The sequence below is a fragment of the Cryptomeria japonica genome, chromosome 4 (assembly GCF_030272615.1).
Source record: "Cryptomeria japonica chromosome 4, Sugi_1.0, whole genome shotgun sequence".
Lineage (NCBI taxonomy): Eukaryota > Viridiplantae > Streptophyta > Pinopsida > Cupressales > Cupressaceae > Cryptomeria > Cryptomeria japonica.
In genome coordinates this window covers 760,635,472-760,662,580 of record NC_081408.1, presented here as the reverse complement: position 1 = coordinate 760,662,580, position 27,109 = coordinate 760,635,472, and the positions used below count along the sequence as shown (strand labels likewise).

General features: G+C 35.7%; 1 protein-coding gene across 1 annotated transcript; it reads left to right on the top strand.

Moving 5' to 3' along the window:
- The first annotated feature begins 651 nt into the window (after positions 1-651).
- LOC131045401 (U-box domain-containing protein 70-like) lies at positions 652-2,389 on the top strand. Its single transcript, XM_057978986.2, has 3 exons — positions 652-1,059; positions 1,146-1,910; positions 2,192-2,389. Exons 1-3 carry the CDS (start codon positions 652-654, stop codon positions 2,387-2,389), a joined length of 1,371 nt encoding a protein of 456 aa, XP_057834969.2.
- Positions 2,390-27,109: the final 24,720 nt, after the last annotated feature.

Sequence of the window (27,109 nt, the reverse complement as noted above, 5' to 3'; positions counted from 1 at the left end):
CAAAAAGAAATCTATTTCAATTTATCAAAGCTAAGTTAATCTGTGTTTTGTTTATATGCATCTTATTAATTAACCTCTTCTAATGAATATTTAATTAAAAATACATAAGGTTAGTTGATACGACGACTAGTCGACATCGATCAGCGGGTATGACATTAATCGCCCTTGCTCAAATCGCCGTGGAAAGTCCGTGGGCGGATAACGCTAGGTAGCGTATCACCGATAGCATAAGAATAACCCCTCTTTGGAACACATTTAACCATATTTTAACCATCTAACCAGGTGATATTCTTTGTAAGAATTAAAGCTGCAAGAGAATACACACCCAAGTCTCGAAACTTGAGCTCACAGAAGCAGGTACAATGATATCAATTAAATCAAATGAGAGCGTGAGATGTAAGAGAGCAGAGCAGGCAGCCATGATAGCAAATTTCAAGGTATGAAACTATTTCTTCTTTTCTAGATGCAAAATATTGTTCCTCTGATAAACTCACATAGATTTTAATGTTTGTCCAGTACGAAAAATTTGAAGCCGCTTTCAAAGAAATCGTCAGAGAGAAAGAGATAGCAAACTCGCTTTTAAACCATTATGCACAGAAATGCGAAAGCCTTGCGAGGTGACGAAAGGAAGTCGAAGAAGAAGTACAAAAAATGGTGGAGAAACTGACATCACTTGGAGCAAAAGTGAATGAATGCTCCCGTGAACGACAGGAAGCCCTGCTCGAGGTCAAAGAAACACGGCGAAAGCTCGCCGCTGTGGAGGAGCAAAACTACCGGATTTTGAAACAAAAGGACGCCGAAATTCAACATCTTCAAAATTGCTTGCTTTCAATGCCGGGAGTTCAAATTCCGATATCCTCGTCGTCCTCTAATAACCTTGAATTCAGCGAATACTCTTGTGAGGAAATAAAAGCAGCAAACTTCGATTTCTCCGACAATTTCAAACTCGGAGAAGGCGATTACGGGAATCTGTACAGAGGCAAAATAAGACAAACAATAGTTGCAGTCAAAATCCTCAAGGAGACAGCTTTCCAAGGTCGGCAGGATTTCCAAACCGGGGTATGCACACTAAAATAATCTGACGCATTGCAGATTTTGCTTTTCTTTGTTTTCTTACAGCTTTTATATAACCTTCTCTTATTCAGATCGATATTTTAAAAGTCGTCCGGCATCCGCATTTGATAAGGATTGTGGGAGACTGCTCTGAGCGAGGATGTATACTTTACGAATATATGTCCAACGGATGCCTTGCAGATCATCTCAGCTGCAAAAATGCCTTTCCGCCGCTCCCTTGGTACGCCAGATTTCGTATTGCCGCCGAAGTATGCTCGGCTTTACAGTATCTGCACAGTTTCATGCCGGATCCAATATTCCACGGCTATCTGAAACCCCACAATATACTCCTTGACGAGAATTATGTATGTAAACTAAGTGACTTCGGCCTGTTTCGTCTTCTGTCAAAAGATGTGCACTCAGAATCAGAGCCAAAAGGCGCGTTTTTTAATATGGATCCGGAATACCTGAGAAGCGGCGAATACTCTACCAAGTCTGATGTTTACAGCCTCGGAATCGTCCTTCTTGAGCTTCTCACCGGAAAACCGGCACTAGGACTCGTCAAAGAGGTGGAACGTGCCTTACAAAATGCACATTTTGACAAAATTTTGGATCCTTCAGCCGGTGATTGGCCATTTGCGGAGGCTACTCAAATGGCTTATCTTGCCTTAGTTTGCACGGATCCGGAAAGAAAGAAGAGGCCCGACCTTCAACCGACTGTGATGAAGATGTTGAATCAGCTTCGTAACATGTTCGCTGCGACAAATCTTGGGAGACTTGTTGAAAGTGGGGGAAAGTCGGAGCCAGCGACTGAAGAAATACAAGTTCCCAGCTATTTCCTCTGTCCAATCTTACAGGCAAGGATAATTTTCTGCATTCTTTCATTATTACTTTCTACTTCAAATTAGCCCTTTATCTGATTCCATTATTTCGCATTCACCTTATTTCGTTAGGGTTTTATTGTAATTAAAGATTAGGCTTACGGTTTCAAAAAAAATTCTTCCGATTTGCTTGAAGTTATGTAGGATCCAATTTCTCTTTTTCATATGATTCTGTTTACATTTCGCTGACTTCATTAGGTTTTCGTTGTTATTAAAAATTAGGGTTATGACATGAGCAAAATTGTTCCGATTTGCAGGAGATTGTGCAGGATCCTTACATTGCTGCGGACGGCTTTACATACGAGAAGGAGGCGATACAAGGATGGTTTGATTGTGGACATGACACATCTCCCATGACAAATGAAAAACTTGGCAGTAAGAATCTGATAGCAAACTTTTCTCTGAGATCAGCCATTCGACAGTGGCAAGAAAGAGGCCATATCTTGGACATTTAACGAGTGACAATTTTATTTATTATTATTGAAGACCATTTTTGTAAGTTTAAGAGATATTTTAAATTGTTATTATTATTAATATCATTTTATTTCATAAATTAGAAATGATTTTTTAATAAAGTACTTATTTATCAAATTTTATTGCAAATGAAGTATAAACTTGCTATTCATTAAAAAGAGAATTGAAATATTAACAATTTTTGTATTGTATGTGTTTTAAGTGTTTTTAAAATGTCTTAAGTAAAAAGTGATGTTAAAAATGGTTTATTCTAATAAAGAAAAAGAAATCATAAAGTTGTGATGTTTTTGTGCTATATAAATACTGTTACATAAATTATTGCTTCTTGAATACAATTCAAATTGTAGTGCTTGTTTATAATGAAACCCCAATACTATATACTTATAATGTGTTTTCTTTTTTTATGAGAAAAAGGCTGAAGTTAGAAGGTTTATTAAATATTATAAAAGCAATCATTACAAATATTTTAAAAAGCAAACAAAATAGGGAAGGCCATGTAGCCAAAAATCCCATTATAGATCACCATGTCAAGTGAGAATAAGGTCTCTTATACCTAGATTATATTAGAACAAAATGACACTAGAAAAAAATGGAGAACAAAATTGATATGGGCAAACAAACAAATATTTTCTTATCTCAGCCCTCTTTGGAGTCCCTTGAGTCATGGATAGCCACAAGTGATTGTCATTGAGCTCATTCAATGACATTTTCAAGCATCTCCACCTACTTTAAACTCATCTCCTCATCTTCGCTAGAATCTGGACTCCCTAGATCATCCAGATGTTCATCATATTTATATTTCCACACCCAAGCTTCATCTTCATTCACATCGTCACCTATGGGAATGTCTGCCCAACCTTTCTCGAAGAACCCCATTACTATCTTGAGAAAAGTCAGTGCCCTTCTTATCTAGAATCCTGTTGCTTCAAAACCCTATTGGTCCCATTTTATATTTAACAACAAAATATTATCCTCGGAGTGAGATTATGATTCTTTTATCTACCAATAGCAGGATCCTATTTAAATCACCTAAAAAGGTGTCTTTGAAAATAGAGCAACATAATTCTTCTGCTATCACTTTCCTTTCTCCCATGGATAATATTGTGGCTAGAAACATTGTTTGAATATCCAAGTTAACTCGTTATCTATGGTCAACATGGAGGAATTGAGGACCCAAAATAGATTTTACTACATGTAGAATCAACCTATGCGTGTAATAGAGAACCTCCCCAAGATGTTTTTTAGTTATCTCTCAAAAGAAAGTCATTTATCATTTACTAGCCCCTAATCTAATTGGGGAGTCCATAACAAAAAAGAGAAGAGCTCCCAAAAAAATTAGGGGCGATGCTTGCAAAACCAGAGAAAGAGGATAAAAAGGAAGACTTCCAACCAGCTATGTGAAATAAATCCCAAATTCTACTAGCTTCTTGGGAAAATTTTATAATTAATGCTATCACTAAATCCACTAACATCAAAATCCTTTCAAATATTTGTTTTAATTTTCCATGTCCATCTTTCCTTTAAAAAACCAATGTTGATCCAAACACCATTGTCAAAGGAGAAAAAAAGACACATGCCATCCAATTTTCATTTATGAAAATGTGAGGAATGTTGTGAGCTAAATAGCTTATCCAATTTGAGACATTAGAGTTTATAACCCATCGGTGCAAACAACTGATATCTCTCTACCTCTACTCAAACCCATTCAAAAAATAAAAAATAAAAAAATCAACTATGCCACAGTGGATATGACTAGATAGCAAAACACTCCTTGTCACTAAATGGCTACATTGCATCCCTGCCAAAGGGTCGAGTAGTCAATAATAGTTGCATCAACCTATAGAGAAAACACCAAAATTAACACATGCAAAAATATACTTTTGTCACAATTAGTAGTCATGATGATTATCTTGTGTGTAGTTCAAGTCAAATATTAGAATTTGTAAGGCAACATTTTATTTTTTGCTACAAACTAGTGTCTAGGCCAACTCATTTCTTCCAAGGTGGTCTCTACAAAATTGTTTAGGTAAAGAAGAACTTCTATAGATTTTTATGAGTCTAAGACCTAAGAGTCTTGTAAATTTGGAATAGGATCTCTAGCCAAATTTCTCATTTCCTCCTTATTCTTTCTATTATTAAAGTATTTTTCAAAGATTGAGCCAATAGTTTCATGGCATTTTTCCATTCCTCTCTTATGTCTCCAAAGTTTGTTTCTTGCTCCATAAGGTTATCTTTGAGAAGATTAGCATTTACCAAAGTGCCAATCCACAAACTAACTCATTCTCTTGTTTATTTTAAATATCATCAAGGATCCCCTCATGCTCAAGGTTGTAAGGGGAAGAGGCCAAGATATTCCCATTCTTGTCACTCCTCATATTTAGTTGTTCGTTATTGACCCTTTCGCAATTTTTGACATCTATCTGGGGACTACCTAATAACTTCTTTGTCCTTATTCTCCACCTTTTTAGCTCCTAGACTCAACATTTATCAACTAGGTTACAGTAAGATTGACTTTATCTCCCAAGCTTGGAGTTTATAGTGATATTTTGAGGCAAAGGCTTGTTCATTTCAACATTGACACAAAGTGTTGCAAAAAACAACCTTGAATTTTGGAAGGTTAAATTGTGAATAGTAACCAAGACACCAAAAGAGTCAATAATACTGCAGGACAACCAAGTGTCCCTAAAAAGGAAAATGGAGAAATTGATAGCACAAAACAATGAAATATTAAACAAGATCTTTGTGGCTCTATCATAGACATGATATAATTCATTTCATAGAGTTTATAGTGATATTTTTAGGCAAAGGCTTGTTCAATTCAACATTGACACAAAGTGTTGCAAACAATAACCTTGATTTTTGGAAGGTCAAACTATGAATAGTAACCAAGACACCAAAAGAGTCAATAATACTACAAGACAACCAAGTGTCCCTAAAAAGGAAAATGGAGAAATTGATAGCACAAAACAATGAAATATTAAAGAAGATCTTTGTGGCTCTATCATAGAGATAATACAAATAAGAAAAGGCCATCTATCATAGATATAATATAACTCATTTCATTTTTCGAACACTAAAAATCTCATTGGTGAACTAGGTCAACATTAGGTCTAAAGAAAAACAACTTTCCATGAAGAGAATTTGACATTCCCAAAGCAGCTTCATCCATGAAGGTGTCAAGAAGAGAGACCTTAATACCTTCCTTGGGAACTTTAATAGAAGAGTTAGCAGGACTGTAAAAAGACAGTGTTTCTACAAATAATTTTTTGATTAGAGTAAAATATAGGTTTAATAGGGACCCAAAACCTAAAATAAATTAACATCTAGTAAAGACAAACTAGACGCCAAGACATAGTAGGCTAGTAGCAACAAGACAACATAAAATAGGGTCTAGCAACATAGAGATTATATAATATTGTTCAACATTTGAATAGTAATAACATTTTTATCAATATAAATCCTATTGATCTTAGCAAGATCCTCCATATCACTAGCATTGACTTACTTACCAATAATTTGATAAGCACATAAGGTGGGGATAAAACATCAAATAATGGTTTTACACTATGAATAGACCGATCTAGTGGGGCTTCATTTTTTGCCAAAGATTTCTTTGAAACCTTTTCTGAATAGAAAATAGAGGTCTTTTTATTTCCAAGACCAACTTTCAAAGTTGTATTTTTTGAAGGATCCATAACAACATGGTCTCTAGAGATTCAGTTCATGTATTAGGGATCCTACTAGGGGTTGCCTCTGTGATTAACATTCCTTGTGTTGGTGTAAATAAATATTCATTATGGATATTATTACACTTTACTTAAGTTAACTTAGGATAAATGCATTTCTTCATAGTTTGGATTTGAGACACTTAGGGAAGTGCGCACATATGGATAGAGCTTGTAGGAGAAATTCCACCTTTTGTGGTTTTATTTTGTTGTTACACTCCACATTCAGTGGGTCATCCACCTCTTGTGGAATATTATATTATTTCTCCTACCTACCCTTGTTTCTCATTGAGCCACATGTCATGATTGTGTGCTCGTACATCCATATGGCCTTACCTATATAAGAAGGCCTATATTCATTGTATTGGTTAATCCAGTTGATCATTTTCATATTGATGAGAATACAGTTTGTTCTTGTCATTCTTTTGTCTCTATTTTTATTCTTTTCATTGTTCCCTTGATCTTGGCAGAATCTCACATGGTATAAGGGCCATTGGGTCTTCATTGATTGGTTTTTGGAGACATCGTGGAAGGCTTCTATTTTCGAGTCTGAGGGACTGCATTTTTTGGAGGCATCTTAGAGCATTTTCAATCTAATTTTTTTTTGGGATCCGTAACTTCTGTCTAGTCAGCTTCTGCCTAGTCAGCAGTGCACAATCAGTGCCCAGTCAGCTGCGCATAGTCAATGCCCAGTCAGTTCCTATTCAGCATTTTTTTTGGAAACTTTTAGACCCCTCTCTGTTGAGTAGTTTGGTTTTTTGGGTCAACTTTGGAGGCCCATAACTTGCTCAATTTTGCTCCTTTTTAGGTGCAATTTTTTTTTATTTGGGCTAATTTTTCATGCTCTTCATAGTGGTGTGGTTATTTTATGGTTTTGGTGCATAGGTTTTTCAAAAAATTTAGATTCTCTTAGCTGTACCTGTCCAATCCTCAATTCTGCAACTTCAAAGGCCTCATTTGAGCTCATACAACCTCTTTTTCACGTGCCCTTTTTTTTTAAAGTGCATTTTTTTTAATCTACTTTCATAATCTATGATCAGATTTCAGATATTTTGAGTAGAAGTTGTACTTTCAGATATTGGTCTTATTTGGCCTATTTGGTATTTGTAAATTGCTTGGATCTTAGTTTGAGTCTCTTTTGGCCTATTGAGGCAATTGTAAAATTGAAATCAGAAGTCCACTTTGTCATTTTTTGCAAGTGGCCCATTGTACAAGCACTAAGTATAAAGTGCCAAATCATCACTTTTGGGGGGGTTCTTTGATTGAGTGAATTTGGGGGGGTGTCTTGTGTGATTGTGCCTCTCTTTCCTTGTGCTCTTTCATTTTTGTTGCAATGAGTCCTCATAAATTTCCACCTTTAACTCCACATAATTATGCATCATGGAAAATTAAAGTATGGAGCAAATTAATGGAAAAAGGTCTCATGCATTACATAGATGGAACAATAGCAGCACCACTTGATCCTAAGGTTGATCCTAATGCTCAATTAGAATGGCTCACTAAGAATTGCATAGCTCTTGGCACTTTGCCCAAGTATGTATTAGACGGCCTCATCTTTCATATTGAAAAGTGTACTACAATCAAAGATGCTTGGGATATGTTACAGAAATTGTATGGTCAAGTTGATGAAATCAGAGGTTATAAGATTCACAATGAGCTCACCAACTTGGATCCCAAAAGTTTTGATACAATCCAAGATTATGTCACCAAAGCAAATGAGCTAAGAGCAAAGCTTAAGGATTGTGGAATTGACAAAAAGGATGCTCAGTTGATATTCAACTTGTTGGACAAGCTTGCACTAGAATATGCAGCATTTGTGTCTAGCTTCCAAACTGATCATTTGAGAGTGGGGAGTTCATATGTTATGCCTTCATTTGATGCTTTCACAGAAATGTTGATATTGGAACAATCTAAGTTGTTGAACATGGGGCTTCTCAAGTCTTCAAAGTCAAAGGCTTTGGTGGCTAATCAAGGGAATCAAGGAAGTCAAGGCAAAGATTCCAACAAGAAGAAGAAGCAATCTAAGTCACAGCCACAACAGGAAAAAGGAAAATCATCCTCTCCATCACAAGGCAATTTTTCATCCTATTCAAAGAAGGGGACACCACCTAAGAAGGATAAGTCAACTTGTGCATATTGCAAGAAGTATGGTCATGATGAGCATCAATGCCACACAAAGCAAGTTGACGAGTTAACTAATTTTCTTAAGAAAAACAACATCAACTTGCCATTTGCCTACACAAAGAAGAATTAATCTCCTTCCTCTTCCTCACAGTCTAAGGGAAAAGGGAAAGCATTTGTGGCTACAACAAGTTCTTCATAGTAGTGGATACTTGACTTAGGTGCCTCATATCACATGGGTTCTACAAAGGAGCAATTTTCTTCATTGGAGCCATCTAAGGTACCTCAAATTTACATAGGTGATGATACATAGGTAGAGGTTGAAGGGAAAGGTTCAGTTGACATGGATGATGGAACATTTGAGAATGTTCTCTATGTTCCTAACTTATCTGCCAACCTTCTCTCTATCTACCAAATCACTCACTATGGGAATGGGAAAAGGGTTGAGTTTACACCAGATTTAGTTGTGGTAAAGGAACTTGATGATGATGCCTTGGTAGCAGTGGGACAAGTCAATGACAACTCAAGGCTTTATTCATTCTCCCACTTTGTGCCAAGTTCACCTTCTAGGGCCTTGCTTACTCATTCAAATTCAAAAAGTAAGCTATGGCATGAGTGGTTTGGTCACCTCAACTACCGCTATCTTCAGCAGCTCAGCACTAAAGACATGGTCATAGGTCTACATTGAATCAATTTTTTAGAGGGTGTATGTTCAGGTTGTTCCATGGGCAAGCATCCCAAGGAAAAGTTTGATAAGGGGAAAGCTTGGAGAGCTTTGGAAGTTCTTCAACTTGTTCACAGTGATGTAGTAGGTCCATTTCTAGCACCTTCATTTAGTAAGGCCTGCTATGTCCTCACCTTCATTGATGACTACTCCCACTTCACTTGGGTCTACTTTCTTATTTATAAGACGGAAGTATTTGATAGATTTAAGGACTTCAAGACTCATGTGGAGAAGCAATCCAGGAAAGTGGTGAAGATTCTTCGCACAGATAATGGAAGGGAATATGTGAACAAAAGACTTGAGGGTTTTGTACATTTGAGGGGATTGATCTTTAGCATTTTGTTTCATACACTCCACAACAAAACGGAGTTGTAGAGCACAAGAATAGAACTCTCAAAGAAATGGCTTGTTGTATGATACATGCACATTCTCTTGATCCCGCCTTTTCGGCAGAGGCTATCAGTTGTGCCACACACATCCAGAATCGGATTCCTAACAAATCTTTGCAAGGTATTACTTCTTTCAAGGCTTGGGCTAGTAGAAAACCGATTGTGAGACATTTCAGAGTCTTTGGGTGTCCAACATGGGCTTGCATACCTCCACAGAAATGCAAGGCATTGGAACCTTAGAGTCGGCCTTGCATATTTGTTGGATATCCTGAGGGTTTTAAGGCATATATATTGATGGATCCTGAGACACATGAGGTGTTCATTGAGAGGAGTGTTTACTTTGAGGAAAGCTCTCCTAGCTTAGCCTCTATACCTCCTCAACCTTCCTCCATTATGGATAGTGATGCTACTGATTTAGATGATGAGACTCCTTCAACTCTGACTTACAGGGTTACACCTCCACAGGGTCCACTTGTAGTTGAGGAGCCTCATTCTTGACCTCCACCTAGACCTCGTTGGGCTCGATAGACACTTGAGCCTTGGGTTCTCTTGTTGGGGATCCTTCAGATACATAGAGAACTCGATCACAACATCAGAATCTTCCACATGCATTCATTGCTACCGCTTCCAATCCACTGACATTTTGAGAAGCATCAGGGGTTCCTGAGTTGGACCAAGCTATGGAGGAAGAGTATAGTTCCTTGATGAGGAACAACACATGGGATTTAGTCCATCTCCCTAAGGGGAGAAAGATGGTTCGATGTAAGTGGATCTATTGGACCAAGTATGTTGTGGATGGTAATATGGATAAGTATAAGGCTTAGCTTGTTGCGAAAGGTTTCTCTCAGGTAGCAAGTGTTGACTATACTAAGACCTTTGCGCCCGTAGCCAAGATGAACTCCATTCGCTTGACATTTTCTATTACAACAACTCATGGTTGGGTTGTACATCAGCTGGGTGTGAAGAGTGCTTTTCTTCATGGTGACCTTGATGAGGAGATTTATATGGAGCAGCCGCAGGGTTTCATCCAGGATACTTCCTTGGTTTGCAGACTAAGGAAATTTCTCTATGGCCTTAAGCAAGCCCCCAGGGCTTGGTATGCCAAGATGGATTCCTTTCTTCTCTGAGCAGGGTTCACCAGGTGTCATTCTGATCCGAATATCTATATTTTGTGATAGGATGACTCTCACTTGATACTTCTACTCTATGTTGATGATTTGATCATTACAGGGAGTACCGCATCCATCATTAGCAAGGTCAAATCTGTTTTGCATGACAGATTTTCTATGACTGACTTGGGTCTTTTGCATTACTTTCTTGGGATAGAGATTTCACAGTCACCTTCTGGGATTAAACTATCATAGCCCAAGTATACTCTTGATCTACTTGCACGCTTTCATATGGCTGATTGTAAGCCTGCCCCAACTCCCTTTCTTTCAGGAGTCAAGCTTGAGGCTCATTGTTCTTCTCCACTAGTTGATGCCACCTTGTATCGTCAGCTTGTGGGTAGTCTCATCTACTTGACCCATGCATGCACTGATATTTCATTTGCGGTTGGCATGGTTTCCCGCTTCATGCAGAAACCACATGAGCTTCATTGGAAAGCCACCAAATGCATCCTTCATTATATCTAGGGTACACATCACTATGGGATTCACTATGCAGCAGGCACAGGACTTCACTTGGTTGGTTACACAGACTCTGATTGGGCTGGAGATCTTGATGATAATAAGTCTACTTCCAGTTATAGTTTTCACCTTGGTTTAGGCCCCATTCGTTGGCAGAGAAAGAAGCAGCATGCTTTGCTCTTTCTTCGACTGAGGCTAAGTATCGAGGTGTTGTTAATGTAGCAACTGAGACCATTTGGCTTCAGCAAATTCAAACAAAGTTTGGGTTCACCACTCCATGACTGACAGTTCTACATTGGGACAATCAGAGTTCTATTGCTATCTCGAATAACCCGGTCCAGCATCAGCAGACCCAACACATCGCGATCCATATGCACTATATCCGAGAGTTGATTCAGGAGCAGGTCATTGGTTTGCAATATTGTCCTACAGCAAAGCAGGTTGCAGACATATTCACCAAACCTTTCATCGAGAGTAAGTTCCAGCAGTTGCGAGCTCTCTTGGGGGTGCGGGATGTGTCATTAGGGGGGTCACCTGACTTCTTCTTCCTCTCTTATGGGGGGACTTTTTCCTCTTTGAGGTTTTGTCCTTCTTCTTTGAGAGTCTTTTGTACTTTCATCTCTCTTTTGGGGGGGAGTTTTTTCCCACTGGGTTTTCTCCTTTTCTCCGTTTGTGAGAGATTGCATTGCATGGTTTGGTTTTCATTTGCATATTATACATGGGTACCTATCATGGCCTAGTAGCCGAGACCCATCTTGCATTGTTGACTTGAGTCTTCATTCCCCTAAGTTACACTTAAGGGGGGGTGTTGGTGTAAATAAATATTCATTATGGATATTATTACACTTTATTTAACTTAGGTTAATGCATTTCTTCGTAGTTTGGATTTGAGACACTTAGGGAAGTGTGCACATAGGGATAGAGCTTGTAGGAGAAATTTCACCTTTTGTGGTCTTGTTTTGTTGTTACACTCCACATTCGGTGGGTCATCCACCTCTTGTGGAATATTATATTATTTCTCCTACCTACCCCTAGTATTTCTTACCTACCCTTGTTTCTCATTGAGCCACATGTCATGATTGTGTACTTGTACATCCATATGGCCTTGCCTATATAAGAAGGCCTATATTCATTGTATTGGTTAATCCAATTGATCATTTTCATATTGATGAGAATATAGTTTGTTCTTGTCATTCTTTTGTCTCTATTTTTTATACTTTTCATTGTGCCCTTGATCTTGGCAAAATCTCACACCTTGAACCTATCTTGGTTAGAAAAAAATGCACAATGCTAAAAGTTGTAGAACTTGGCTTCATGTAAAAGTACAAACCTATGTTAATAGAAAGATGCAAAATGACTTTAGAAATATGGGTGATGACTTTTTTAAATATTTTGACAAAACTAAAAAACATTGCAAATAAAATTTATTGTTTTCAAATATATAATATTTTTTCATTGTTGGACATAATTTTCTATTTGGTGATTTTTTTAAAAACAAAGGGGCCCATAAACTTGAAATGACATGCATTATTATTTTTTATAACTTATTTATTTAAAATAAAATATTTTTCAACCAATCTAGACATCATTTGTACATGGTGATTTTTAAATTTTACTATATGTTAAGCTTAAATTATGTTTTACATGCATGAGGGATTGGAAAAGTATAAATTAGGACTAAAAGAAACATAATAATAATAAATATTTATTCAAAACATACAAAAGAAATATCACAAAACTAAATCATCATATGCATCTTTCCATAATAGGATTTATAAAAATATTTTTGATTAGGACATATTATGCTATCCATAAACATGCATGTTTTGGCTTAACATAAATAATTTTAAGAAGACAACTTTTGTACATCTTACATAAAATCAAATTTTATCATTTGAATATTAGATTAAATTAAGTATTTAAAAACAAGAAATACTATGACTACATTTTATAATTTATACTATTGTTATATGTGTAAATACAATAAAGTTTTACTCGAACTATGACAGAATTTAACTTTTACGAACAACAACTTCCACTTTTTGGCCAAAAGATGGACCTATTATCTTGCACGTACCCTATTATGAGTTCTTTTTAAAAAAACAATGTTGTAGTGAATTTTTTTTTTTCTTCTTACAAAGCTAACAATAAAAATTAAATTTATTGGTTTTATGTGTAACGATGTGACCCCTTAATTTTTTTATAAAAGTGAACTAGATAAGATCCTCTAATGTGGCTCTTAGTAAATAACACATTAAGAGATGTACAAATATATAATTGATAGGAACCCACATGTGACTTGCAATCTCATGTTAGAGGTACTCTATTATCTTGTGATCCTAACTTTGATATCTTATTGATAGGACTTCAAGTATCATTTAAGATGAGGAAATATACATTGAAAAAATTTATGTATAAGTGAAATTAATGTTGTTAACATGGTCAAATTGAAAAGGAAGCATGTATTATGAAGTAGATCTTATTATTTAATATAGAAGCATTTGTTCTAATTAACTAAATTGGGAAAGAGCCCAAACCCTTATATAGCTGCTTGATGAAAAAATAAAGAGGTCTCATGAGTTGTGAGACAACCCAATATGAAAGACCAAAACCCCCAAAAAAATTAGAATTGGACATAAACAAAAAAACTGGGCTGAGAACAAAAATATCATATACAACCCTTAGGAGACACAAATAGATCATCTTACAAACTGGGGGCTTTCATAGTCTACCACTCCTTATTTAGTATATTTATTTTCTCCCTAAAATAAAGCCTTTTGATTTTAGAGGATTGCTTAGTAGGATTGACATTTAGGGAATCAACATTACCTCTTTTACTAAATGACACCAAAGCAGTAACAAAAATCTCAATGGAACACTTCTACTTGGCATGTAACCTTTCTAACTACTATTGAGGTCATCATTTTTTCACCATCTCCTTACTAAAGGAAACAATCACATTATATTTTTTCTTCAACACAAACTACTTAGCCTAAATAACAAAGATATACCTCTTTATATTCTTCCTTTCTTCATTTGAGACCACTTCTTCTTTTAGGACATTCACCTCCCCTTCCAAAAATACTATTTGTTGATTCTATCTACCATATCATTAGCCTTGTCTCATACTCTCTCATGTTTATCCTCTGAGGACTAGTCCCTAGCCCTCACATCCACCTTAGCCAGAGTATCCTGCGTATTGATTTTCCTTTTCATAATATATATTTATGCCAATAGTCATCTAATGATATCATTTTTTTATTATAGGCAATGAATAACTTGTTCAATTTTTTTATTATAGTAAAAAATCTAGACCAATGAAGAAGAATTTGGGGAAGACCTAGTCACATTAGGATGAGAATCCTTAGGGGTCCATTTAGAGTAAGTGGACTAGAAGGAAGAAGACTCATCCAAGATGACTTCCTGGTCCACAATAGAAATAAAATTCTTCCCCTTGTGAGACTTAATAGGGGTTTCAATTTTTTTCATTTTGGTAGTGCATTGAGGATTGACACACGGAAAAACCTTTAGGGAGGAGTGACAAAAGTTGAGAAAGAGGTACCTAGAAAATTGGACTGAAGGGATCTAGTTAAGTGCCCAATGAGAGAAGGGTTAGATTGGGGACTATGAGTAGGAAAAATGATCAATTAAAAAATATACAATCTAAGAAGGTTGATGAAGGGTAACACATTATTTTTAGACTTGGCCACCATAATTTAATTAAGAGAAGAGAAAATATGAAAAGAACAATTCATGTTAAATTCATGCTTAAAATGGCTGAGCGTAGGAAAAAGTTGAGAGTGGAACCTTTTATACCTCCTGTTGAGAGTAAAATACTTCATCAGAGTCACAATATCCTTCCACTCCCTTGGGAGGTCCTCCTTGTTAAACCCATTTGAAGCCAAGAAGGTTGATGAAGGGTAACACATTAATTTTTAGACTTGGCCACCATAATTTAATTAAGAGAAGAGAAAAGACGAAAAGGAAAATTCATGTTAAATTCATGCTTAAAATGGTTGAGCATAGGAAAAAGTTGAGAGTGGAACCTTTTATACCTCCTGTTGAGAGTAAAATACTTCATCAAAGTCACAATAACATCCTTCCACTCCCTTGGGAGGTCCTCCTTATTAAACCCACAAAAAGTTTCTTGAAATCTTCTATTGGGTAGGGTTGTCATTGCACCAAAAGGTCAACCTGTCAATGCCTCCTAGAACCACCAGACACATACAATCCATGAGAGGTGATTAAGCCATGTTGCAAACCCATCACTTGTCCTACATAGAGATGAAGGGATCACACTTTGCAATAATCCCCCCCTGAGTGCAAGTGGTGTTTGAACTCGCAACCTAGCTTTGATACCATTTGTTTGGTATAGTTGTTATTACACCAAAAGTCCGACCTCTTAATGCCCGCAACAACCACCAAACACATAGAATCCATGGGAGTTGCTTAAGGCATGTCAGAAACCCATCACGTGTGCTTTATAGATACCAAGGGCACACACCTTGCAACATATTCTTTGTACTTTCCTTTGGGCTTCTTAGGAAACTCAATCCCTTAAATTGAGAAGCTAGTGACAACAATAATGATCTCCATCGACATAGTGAAAGACATTGTTGGGAAAATGGTGTCTCGACCTTGCATTTACATGCAGTTACTATTTATAGTAAGTTTTCATTTAAGAAAAACATGGTGCCAAATTCTCCCCAAAGCTTTGGGTTTGCTAGATAATAATTGAGGTAAAGTTACATTGCATGATCACAGTTAGTTTTGAAGATATTAAATTTTCCATTTTGAAGGGGTCCAATGAAAGGTTTAAATTTGATTTTGAGGACTTTAGAGGCCCTAGAACACCCTAAAAAGTGGGTGTAAATGGTGTAGTAGTTTATGAGAAAATAGAGCACTTCGCAAGCTTTCTAGTGCTTCAAACGGTTCGTCAATCAGACACACGTTTCTCAAGTTATGGCATTGGGAAGTTTGTACTCCTGAAATAGGAAATATAAAATACATTGAACACATAAAAGAGATGTAAAAAGGGAGGGACATGTCATAGGGCATCTAGAAGGGAGATAAGGTTAGATAAACCTTATTGGGTGGTTTTAGCTCATGGTTTTGTAATACCATTTGATGGTTTCTTATTTTATATCTCCTATTTATGAGGTGCATGAGATGGAGGTTGCGTGTAAGAGCCTTATGGCTATTGAGTTACCTTTGAATCTCTGATTAGTGGTACTCCTATGAAGAGCTTGCTCTGCAAGTATATTGTAATCTGTTTTGATTGCTGAATAATATTTTTGGCGGCATTTGGAGTGCGGGGTTTTTCTCCTGGAATGTTTTTCCCCACGTAAATGATTGTGTTATCGTTTGAATGTTATTATATACATTTCTATTTTCTATAACTATTGTGATGATCTATAAAGTTTTTTCATTACCCTCCTCTCAAGGTTAGTGTAGGAAGTTTTTCCACTACTTAAATTCCTTACATGTGGTATCAAAGCTTGATCATCTTTGGTTTCAGTTGTGGGTTGTTGGATTTTTTGAACCAATTCAGATTTGGGTGGGAGCTTGTGCAAATGACACTTTTTGATCTTTTTGCAGGAATTTTCAGATGACAAGTTCGTCAGGGAAAATAGAGGTGGACAAATTTAATGGATTAAATTTTGAGATGTGGAAGCTAAACAATGGAAGATCTGCTAATGGACCAAGATCTATGGGATGTTGTTGATGTGAATGTCCAAAGGTCATCAGATCCTACTGTAATGAATCAATATGATGTTATGGACTAAAAGGCCAAGGGTCTAATCAAACTGTTCTTGGTAGACTCTTTTCTTATCAATGTCCACGAAGAAAACATTGCAAAGAAACCATGGGATAAGATTGGTGAAATGTATCAAGAGAAATCTTTATTAAATCAGATTTTCTTGAGGAAGAAATTGTGTTCCTTGATGATGGAAGAGGGTGGATGAGTTATAGACCAGCTAGAAGCATTCAATATGTTTGTGGCTCAATTAGTATATGTTGGTGTTAATATGAATGAAGAGGAGAAATGCCAGATCTTGCTTTACTCTTTTCTTGATTCATGGGATTCTCTTGTTATGGCTATCAGTGGTGCTTATGTTGTTTTGAATTCTGAAGATGTGGTGGGTGCCCTACTTGGTGAAGAGATGTGAAGGAAGGTATCCCACATTTTGAAGGAATACCTAACTATTCATGGAAGACCTAAGGAGAAAGGCAAGAAGAATGAGAAGCACGATAAGTCCAAATCAAAAGGAAGATCGAAATCTCTTGGAAAGTCCAAAGTCATTTGATATAATTGTGGTAAACTAGGTCACATTCGTAAGGATTGCAAAGAAGAAAAGAAGAAGAAAAAGAATAACATTGATTCTGATTCTGATTCCGAGAAGGAAGATGGTGATGCATTCATTGTGGATTTGGAAACTCATGCAAGTAATGATGACTGGTTAATTAACTCAGGTGCATCTTTTCATATGAATGCCAATAGAGATTTTTTTTTAATATGAATAATTTAATAGATGTAAGGTGTACTTTAGTGATGATTCACATTTAGAAATTGCTGGTTGAGGTAAAGTTAGAATCGAGTTTTCTAATGCTAGAATAAAAAGGATTAATGGTGTGCTGCATATTCCTGGTTTAAAGTGAAATCTGTTATCTGTGGGCAAACTGATAGATGCAGGTATGCAAAATAAGTTTTCTAAAGAAGGATGTAAGATGATTAAGGGTGCTATTGTAATTGTTAGAGGTGCCAGGTTAAGCACTTTGTATAAGCTAGATGCATACACTATTGAGTGTAATAGCACTTCTGTAAAAAGTAAATCTGTGGAAGATTTGAGGGTTTCATCTTCAGTAGATGGAAATGGATTTTGGGAACCTAAGGGTGCTCTTTCTTTTGAAGAAAAGTTACCTACAGAAAAGACTATGTTATGGCACTAGAGGCTTGGCTAGATTGGAGAAAAGGGTTTAAGGACCTTGAAAAATAAAAACCTTGTTGAAGGTTTGAAAGATTGTAATCTTGACTTTGATTTCTGTGAGCATTGTATTTATGGAAAACAAAACTGCATTCAATTTCACTTGAGTTCTCATAAAACTTTTGGTGTTTTGGATCTTATTCATTCTGATGTGTTTGGTCCTATAGATGTTCCTTTGATTGGAAAATCCACATATTATGTTTCATTTATTGATGATTTTAGTAGAAGGACATGGGTATATTTTCTAAAGAGTAAATCTGAAGTTTTCAGTCGACTTAAAGAATTTAAAGCAATGGTTGAGTTGCAGAATGGAAAGATAATTAAAAGTTTGAGGACTGATAATGGTGGTGAATTTTTTTCTAATGATTTTGATAGATTCTAAAGAGATTGTGGCATTAATAGACACAAGACAACTCTGTATTCTCCATAGTAGAATGGATTTGTAGAAAGAATGAACATGACAATGATGGAGAAGGCTAAGAGTATGCTGAGTGGTGTTGGTCTAGAACAAATTTTTGGGTTGAAGCTATTGCCACTGCTTGCTACCTGATTAATAGGTCTCCTACATCATCTCTTCTTGATAAAATGCCCATGGAAGCATGGCCAGTTCACAAGCCTTCATTGAGACATCTTAGAGTTTTTGTTTGTGAGGCATATGCACATGTGCCAAAGGAGAAGCGGACAATGTTGGAGAACAAGGTTGTGAAATGTATCTTCATTGAGTATAGTTATGGCGTGAAAGGATACAAGCTTTGGGACCTTGTTGCACAAAAGGTAATTCATATTAGAAGTGTTAAATTTAGAGAAATTAAGTCTCCTTCTATTACATTGCAAGAAGAATAGAATAAAAAGGAAGATGTGATTTAATTCTCTTCTACACCTGAAAGAGTTGAATTGAGACCCCTAGATAGGTAACAAGTTGGGTTGAGCTCGTCTAGCTCTGAATTTTCAAAAGAAGAGGAAGAACCTCCAACTCGGCTTGTTCGAAGGTCTACAAGACATAGATGACCACCTGAAAGGTATTCACCTGATGATTGGAGATGTATTTTTGTTTTGAATACTAATGTGGATGGCCCAAAATCTATAGAAGAGGTGTTAGTTATGAATGATGTATAACCCTGGAAGATTGCAATGCAAGAAGAAATGACATCATTGAAAAAGAATGATAAATGGGATCTTGTAGCATTTCCTGAAGGATGAAAGCATGTTGGTTGCAAATGGGTGTTCAATAAAAAGATTGGTTCAGATGGAAGCATTGAGAAGTATAAAGAAAGGTTGCTTGCAAAAGGCTACTCTTAGGTTGACGGTGTTGATTATGGTGAGATATTTTCTCCTATTACCAAAATGACATCCATTATATTTTTCTTTTCAATTGCTATTGCTTATGATTTAGAAGTTGAGAAAATGAATGTGAAAACTGTTTTTCTTCATGGTGATTTGGAGGAGGATATTTATATGACACAACTAGAGAACTATATGGTTAAAGGCAAAAGTAATTTGGTTTTTAAATTACAGAAATCCCTGTATGGTCTCAAACAAAGTACTAGGATTTGGTAGCAAAAATTCAATACATATGTGTTGAGTTTGGATTTTGAGCATTCTAAATTAGGTCATTGTTTTTATTATAAAATTGATGGTGATCATTTCCTGTACATTGCATTGTATGTTGATAATATTTTATTCACTGGTAAAGGGAAAGGTATGATTTCAGAACTTAAGTCTCAACTCGCTGCTCAATTTGAAATGAAAGATCTTGGTGCAACAAAACACACCCTTGGGATGGAAATTAAAAGAAATAGAGTGAACAAAAATCTATGGCTAGCCAGAATAAGTATATGAATTTAGTGTTATAGAGGTTCAACATGCAGGATTCTACACCATTCTGTATTCCTTTTATAGTTGAAATAAAATTATCTATTGTAGATCGTCCTACATCCCCATCGGAGATGGAAGACATGAGAAGATTTCCTAACCAAAGTGCAAATGGAAGTACTAGACTAGACATTTCCCAAGTAGTGAGAGTCTATCCAAATATATATCTAATCTTGATAGAGTTCATTGCGATGCAGTCAAAAGAGTCTTCAGATATTTGAAGGGTACCTGAGAGTATTCTTTATGTTATCATGGTAATTTAGTCATAGATGAGATTTCCCTTAATATTCATGGTTATGTGGATTCAGACTGAGTAGGTGATATTGATAGCAAAAGATCCACCAGTGCTTATGTGTTTACTTTATTTGGTGGTGCAATTAGTTGGATGAGTAAGCAATAGGTTGTGGTTGCTTTGTCTACTACTGAAGAAGAGTATATGGCAGCTACTCATGCTTGTAAAGAGGCCATTTGGCTTAAGATACCGTGTTCATACATTGGAATAAAACAAGGAGTCATGACAGTTTATTATGATAGTCAAAGTGTTGTTTACATAGCTAAGAACCTGACATTTCATGCCCAGACCAAACACATTCATGTTCAGTATCATTTTATCAAAGCTATGGTCAAAGATGGAAAGGTCAAGTTGGTTAAGCTAGAAACTTTGATGAATGTTGTAGATTATTTAACTAAGGTTGTGAGCACAAAGAAGTTCAAATAGTGCTCAAATTCAATGGGCCCCATGGCCCCTAGCAATTGATTCATTGTGTTGATATTTCCTTTTCTCTTGCAAGGTGTTCAACAAGTGGGAGATTTGTTGGGAAAATGATGTCTCAACCTTGCATTTACATGAGGTTACTATTTATAGTAACTTTTCATTTGAGCACGAAATGGTCCGAATTTTTTCCCAAAGCTTCTAGATGGCTAGATAAGCATCCAGGTAAACTTACATTGCAAGACCACAACTAGTTTTGAAGATATTAAATTTTTCATTTTGGAGGGGTCCAATGAAAGGTTTAAATTTGATATTGAGGACTTTAGAGGCCCTTAAATGCCTTAAAATTTGGGCATGAATGGAATATAGGTTTACGAGGTAGTAGAGCACTTCGTGAGCTTTTCGACACTTTAGACGGTTCATTAATCGGACACACGGTTCTCAAGTTATGGCCTTCAAAAGTTTGTACTCCTGAAATAGGAAATATAAAATATGTCAGACACATCAAAGAGCTGTAAAAAGGGAGGGACACATCATAGGGCATCTAGAAGGGAGATAAGGTCAGCTACACCTTATTGGGTGGTTTTAGCCCATGGTTTTGTAATACCATTTGACGGTTTCTTGTATTATAAGTCCTATTTATGAGGTGCATGAAATGGAGGTTCTGTGTAAGACTCTTATGGCTATTGAGTTACCTCTGAATCTCTGATTAGTGGTACTCTTGCAAAGAGCTTGCTCTGCAAGTATATTGTAATCTATTTTGATTGCTAAATAATATATTTGGCGGCATTTGGAGTGTGGGGCTTATCTCCCGAAAGGGTTTTCCCTACGTAAATCACTGTGTTACGGTTTGAATGTTATTATATCTATTTCTATTTTCTATAACTGTTGTGATGATCTGCAAAGTGTTTGCATTACCCTCCTCTCAATGTTAGTGTAGTCATAAGCTTCTTTCATTCACATGAGTGCATTCCTTATGTTATTCATCGCAATGAGGTAATGTGACTTGTAGAGATTAATGACTCCTCCCTAGATAAGAGGGAGTGTTGATGATATAGCATTGGTAGAAATCCTCTACGCCGACTCAACAAGATCAAATGTGTGAATGGCCTATTGGACTTATACATTTGATAATTATATCAACTTATATTAATTCTTTAATATGTTTATTAAGTCACATATGAATTATTAGGTTTAATGATTAAAAATACATTATCGAGTTTGACTTATCGGATTTGTTTCAAAGGGGCCAACTTTTGGTTAAAGTCCGCCACCCCTCATTTGAAGGCATGCGGTGCTTCATGAAGGTCATGCCTCCCTGATGAGAGCCGACTTCTAGATATCTCCTTTCTACGGATATATATGGATGTGGTCTTCCCTCTTTGGAACAAAGATTAGATAGTAAGTTCGATCATAATTAGGCAGATCGAATTCATGTACAAGTAGATCAATTGATGGTGAGAAATTTATGTAGCGTGCTCGGGGGTGATGATAAGAGCTTATCGTCTATGGCTGGGAAGGCAACAAATGTGATGTTTGCCTATGATTAATGAGCACCACGATAAAATCAAAATGGCATCAGAGTGGGTTCCTTCTACAGAGCCTAACCACTTGAAGGTAGATCATGTGCTCTCAAGGGAAATTTAATTAGAAACAATTGCATATTTAAGATCTCTTCAAGATCAAAAGGTGACTACAAAGGATAATGCAGCGAATACACTCGTTGACCTCCGTCCTTCACAGTGGTGTCCGTCAGGTGTTTAAACAAATCAGGTGGCAATCAGGGGATCGAGTCTCCCCAGGCCTCGAGAACAAGTATAATGGCCCACAATCCTTTGCGTCTGAAGTTTCGTGAGGAAACACAAACATCAACCTATGCAAAAAGTTGTCTGCTGCCTAGTCACACGATTTCACCCAAGATTTCAAAGCTCGGCATTGTCAGCATTGAAAAATGCCATCTTGTGACTCGAACTCGGGCTACTGTGGCTGGAGAGGTTTCTGTGCTCAATACAAATTATTTGAAGAAGAAGAAAGGGCTAGAAATGGAGCCCGCAGCCCTATGGAATTGGTACTTAGATTGGCTTTACCACCACGAGGAGCTCAGATTGTATATCGATGTCAGCTGAATCAGGTTTATGGATGAATTCAAGGAGGAAATGGAACCCAAGTTTCAAAGCACTTTTAAGGCCTTGGAAGAGCTTGAGGCTAGTTCGATTGTCAATCTAGATGAGAGCTGCATGGTTGGGCATTATTGGCTTCGTAAGTCTAGTATTGCTCCCAATCCTAATTTGTGGCAATAGATTGATAGAATGCTTGACGCTATCTGCAAATTTGCTGACGATGTAATCAACATCAAGGATGACCTCTCTACTGAGACCATCACCCAATTCTTGTTGCCAGCTTCCCAGTGTGAATTCATATTGGATTTGGTTTTGGAAGAGTAGCAGAAGGATCCGTGGGTGACATAAATGGATGCAAGAACTGAACATTGCACTGGCACTGCTCTCAGCGTGACCATGGGGCTAGTTGGGGTTTGTGTGCCTGGCACTACTGCCAGAATGATGCTTTTCATTAGCGGTCCCTCTATCCAAGGTTCAGGCACTGACGAATCTCTATTCAAGGAAGGAATATTTCTTGCATTTCTTTGCAGAGGAACAATCAACATTCAAAGGGAGTCTGAAATATCATTAGAAGTAACCTTGGACAAAGAGGTTAGAAGGTTGATATTTTCTTAAGAGGGAGCTTATTTTTTAGCTTCAGAGGGAGCCTAACATTTGAGCTTCAGAGGGAGCCATGTCATCATGAAGATTTGGATAATGCATTTTTCTCTATGTTGATGAAAATTGAGGTGAAAGCCCTTGTTAATGAGTTCATCTGAGAGAGAGAGAGAAGTTTGAGGTGCAATCACTTGTTAATCAGTTCTTTTCTATGAGAAATAATTTCAAGGTGCAATCCCTTGTTAATGATTTCCTATCTGAGAGAGAGAAGTTCAAGGCAAAATCCCTTGTTAATGAGTTCTTCTCAGTTAGAAGAAGTTCGAGGTACAATCCCTTGTTAATGCATTCTTCTCTGGGAGAAGTTTGAGGTGAAATCCCTTGTTCCACCCTCTATGAGAAGGTATGGTGGATCCACCCTTTATGAGTAGGTATGGTGGATATCATGTGAGAGACTCCATGACTTAGGATTTGTGTGTATTCACCCACTGGGAGTAGCCATTGTGGTCAAACATCACGATGAGGTGATAAGCTTCTTTCATTCACATGAATGTAATCATTATGTTAGTCATCACGATGAGGTGATGTGACTTTTAGAGACTAAGAAGGACTCCTCCCTAGCTAAGAGGGAGTGTTGATGATATAGCGTTGGTAGAAATCCTACAGGCCGGCTCAGTAAGATCAAATGTGTGAATGGCCTATTGGCCTTACACATTTGATGATTCTATCAAATTATATTAATTCTTTTATATCTTTATTAAGCTACATATGCATTATTAATTTTAATGATTAAAACATACATTATCGAGTTTGACTTATCGGATTTGTTTCAAAGGGGTTGACTTTTGGTTAAAGTCTACCATGCCTCATTTGAAGGTATGCGATGCTTCATGAAGGTCATGCCTCCTTGACGAGAGCCAACTCTTGGATATATCCTTTGGATGAATATATATGGACGTGGTCTTCCCTCTTTGGAACAAAGATTAGACAACAAGTTAGATCATAATTAGGCAGATCGAATTCATGTACAAGCAGATCAATTGATGGTGATAATTTTAAGTAGTGTGCTTGGGGGTGACGATAAGAGCCTATCGTCTATGGTTTGGAAGGCAACAGATCTGATGTTTGCCTTTGGTTAACGAGAACCACCATAAAATCAACAAAGGTTAGTGTAGGAAGTCATTTCACTACTTAACTTCTTTATAGACATCCCCCAATACTAATGCTACCCTCAGCCTAGGAGCGGGAAAAATGAGAAAAAAGAGAGGGGTCATGAGCAGTCATGGCCTCAATGTAGGAGGAAAAATTACCCCTTGCAAAAATTGGTCAAAATACTTAATCCTCTATAACTTTCTTACAATTATCGAGCTCCACCTAAATCAAGTGACCACCCATGGTAGGCTAGAGAACTATAGAAATAGAAATCTTGAAAGCTACCAAATTAGGAAATTTCAAGACAAAAATAAGAAATGGAGAAACTTAAAAAGTTAAAGCAATCCTTTCCCAAAAATGAAGAGTCTCTTCCCACATAGAGAAATGATGATAAGAGGTGATAGGAATGACCATTATTAAAATGGCAACCCACAAAAATTTAATCCATATTAAAACTTAGATTGTCTCTAATTATGGCACAAACATCCCCTGGGAGTTTATGCATAGAAGTTTGCATTTGTAAATAATTGGCAAAGAGGTCTGGGTTAGCTAGCCTATCAACTGACTTGTTCTCTTCCCTAAAGGTGTGGAGCAATTTGATCCATCTAAGAGTAGATTGAATACAAGAAGAATCAATGATTAAATCCTTCATGGGTCATCTAGGGGATGCATCAGATCGTGAAGCATCATGATGACATTCTTCAAATCCCCTTCAATGATGAGATTGTTAAAACCTTTCTTATTAGCCGAAGATGTACCATGAAAAAACCAGCCACCACCTCAGCAAAACTGGAAGTTTGAACCCTTATATTGATCACATAGGAAAGCACTAAATTACCTATTTTATCCTTTATGATGCCAAATCTTCCGACCTAACCTAGACTCCCTTTTGATGAGCCATCAACTATAGAACACATCTATTACTCATTCATTTTTTAGAATTTATTTTGTATTGTTTAATTTATTTGTTTTAGCTTTAATTTTTTAATGACATGTTAAATTATATAATATTTATATATTTTAATATCTATACAGTTCCTAGATAATTGTTAAGTAAAACAAAAAACTTTTAAATATAAAATAATTTAAACAACTATTTTTAATTTTTTATTATATTTACCTATTAAAGATATAAATAATGTTTTGTATTATTATATTTATTAATAAATATTAAATATTTGACAAATATATATAATTGTCAAATATAAAATAAAACATAAAATTTATATTTAAATGGTTAAAACATAACACTCCATAATGCCACTATAGAATTAAAAAACTAAGAAAAAATAATTAATATTTTATCAAAATAAAATGTATTATTATCATTAAAAAAACATTTTTTTACCATACAAATTAAACCGTAAAAATTCCTAACTTAGATAAGAAAAATAATTTACATTTACACTTATATTAATCAATATTTTTTTAAGTCTAAGAAATAAAAGAACGTAATACACTAAACATTAGAACTATTTTAATATACGAATGTTGGGGTTTATCCTTCATTTTGAAAATTGCCTTACAAAACTATTCGTGGTTATCAATCGACATTTGGCTTGATTTGAATAAAAGAAGATAATTCGTGGTTATCATTTAATAATATAATAAAACCATTGACTTGAACATTTCCAATTGAATTTGTCCGCTTATGTCATTGTTGCGTTGCATTTTGTATTTGGTGGAATTTGGTCATCTTAGGTAGTTCTGGTCATCTTAGGTAGTTCATTTTATGGTTAGAAATATAATCTTGTCATTTAAGTTTCTCTTATCAATTTATTAATGATATTAGATAAGAGGATAATTCATAAATAATATAATCTTATAAATTATAATTAAAAATTAATTTTGAGAGAGTTCAGTTATAAATTTAGAGTACAAGTCATATCATATAATACAAATTAATATCAAGACTTTATAATATAGATAAAATCAAATACTTAGCATGCAAGTTATGTATAATGTATATATTTAAGTTTCTCTTATCAATATATTAATGATATTGGATAAAAGTATATTTGATAAATAATATAATCTTATCTTTTATTTTTTTAAAATATATTTACTAATGATTGTAGATTATAATTAAAAATTTGTTTTGAGAGAGTTCAGGTATAAATTCAAAGTACAAGTCATATCATATAATACAAATTAATATTAAAACTTTATAATATAGATAAAATCAAATACTTAGCATGCAAGTTATGTATAATGTATATATTTTATATATGTTACTTGTAATTTGATAGAAAACAATCATATAGAATAGAAAGAAGATGTGTATCCAATGTCATTGAAATGGAAATATAATTAATAAAATAATAATAATACTTATCATGTTTTTAATGTAAGGTTGAATGCATTTTTATTTTGCATTCTAAAAGAATAGTTTTATTTATGAACAAAGAAAGTTTTTACTGTAGATTGTCAAATATGAGCACATGTAGAAGTTTTCATTAAGTTAGTAGCAAAGTTTGTTTCTCGAACAAAGGATCTAAACATTACAAAATTGCTTTGCACTTCCCAATGTGAATAACAATCCCACACAATAATCACTTTCATGGTTCAAGAGAAAGAATTATGAATATTAGACTATAAAATCAAGGATTCTATTTTAATTACTAAATATAAGGGACTTGGTAGAAAATAGGTATACAAAATCCCCAAATCAAGCAATA

Excerpts from the sequence above, each read along its gene's own strand:
- LOC131045401 (XM_057978986.2), top strand. The coding sequence starts at position 652 with ATGGTGGAGAAACTGACATCACTTGGAGCAAAAGTGAATGAATGCTCC. Across the intron at positions 1,060-1,145 it reads GGCAGGATTTCCAAACCGGG|ATCGATATTTTAAAAGTCGT; the intron begins GTATGCACACTA and ends TCTCTTATTCAG. Across the intron at positions 1,911-2,191 it reads TCCTCTGTCCAATCTTACAG|GAGATTGTGCAGGATCCTTA; the intron begins GCAAGGATAATT and ends TCCGATTTGCAG.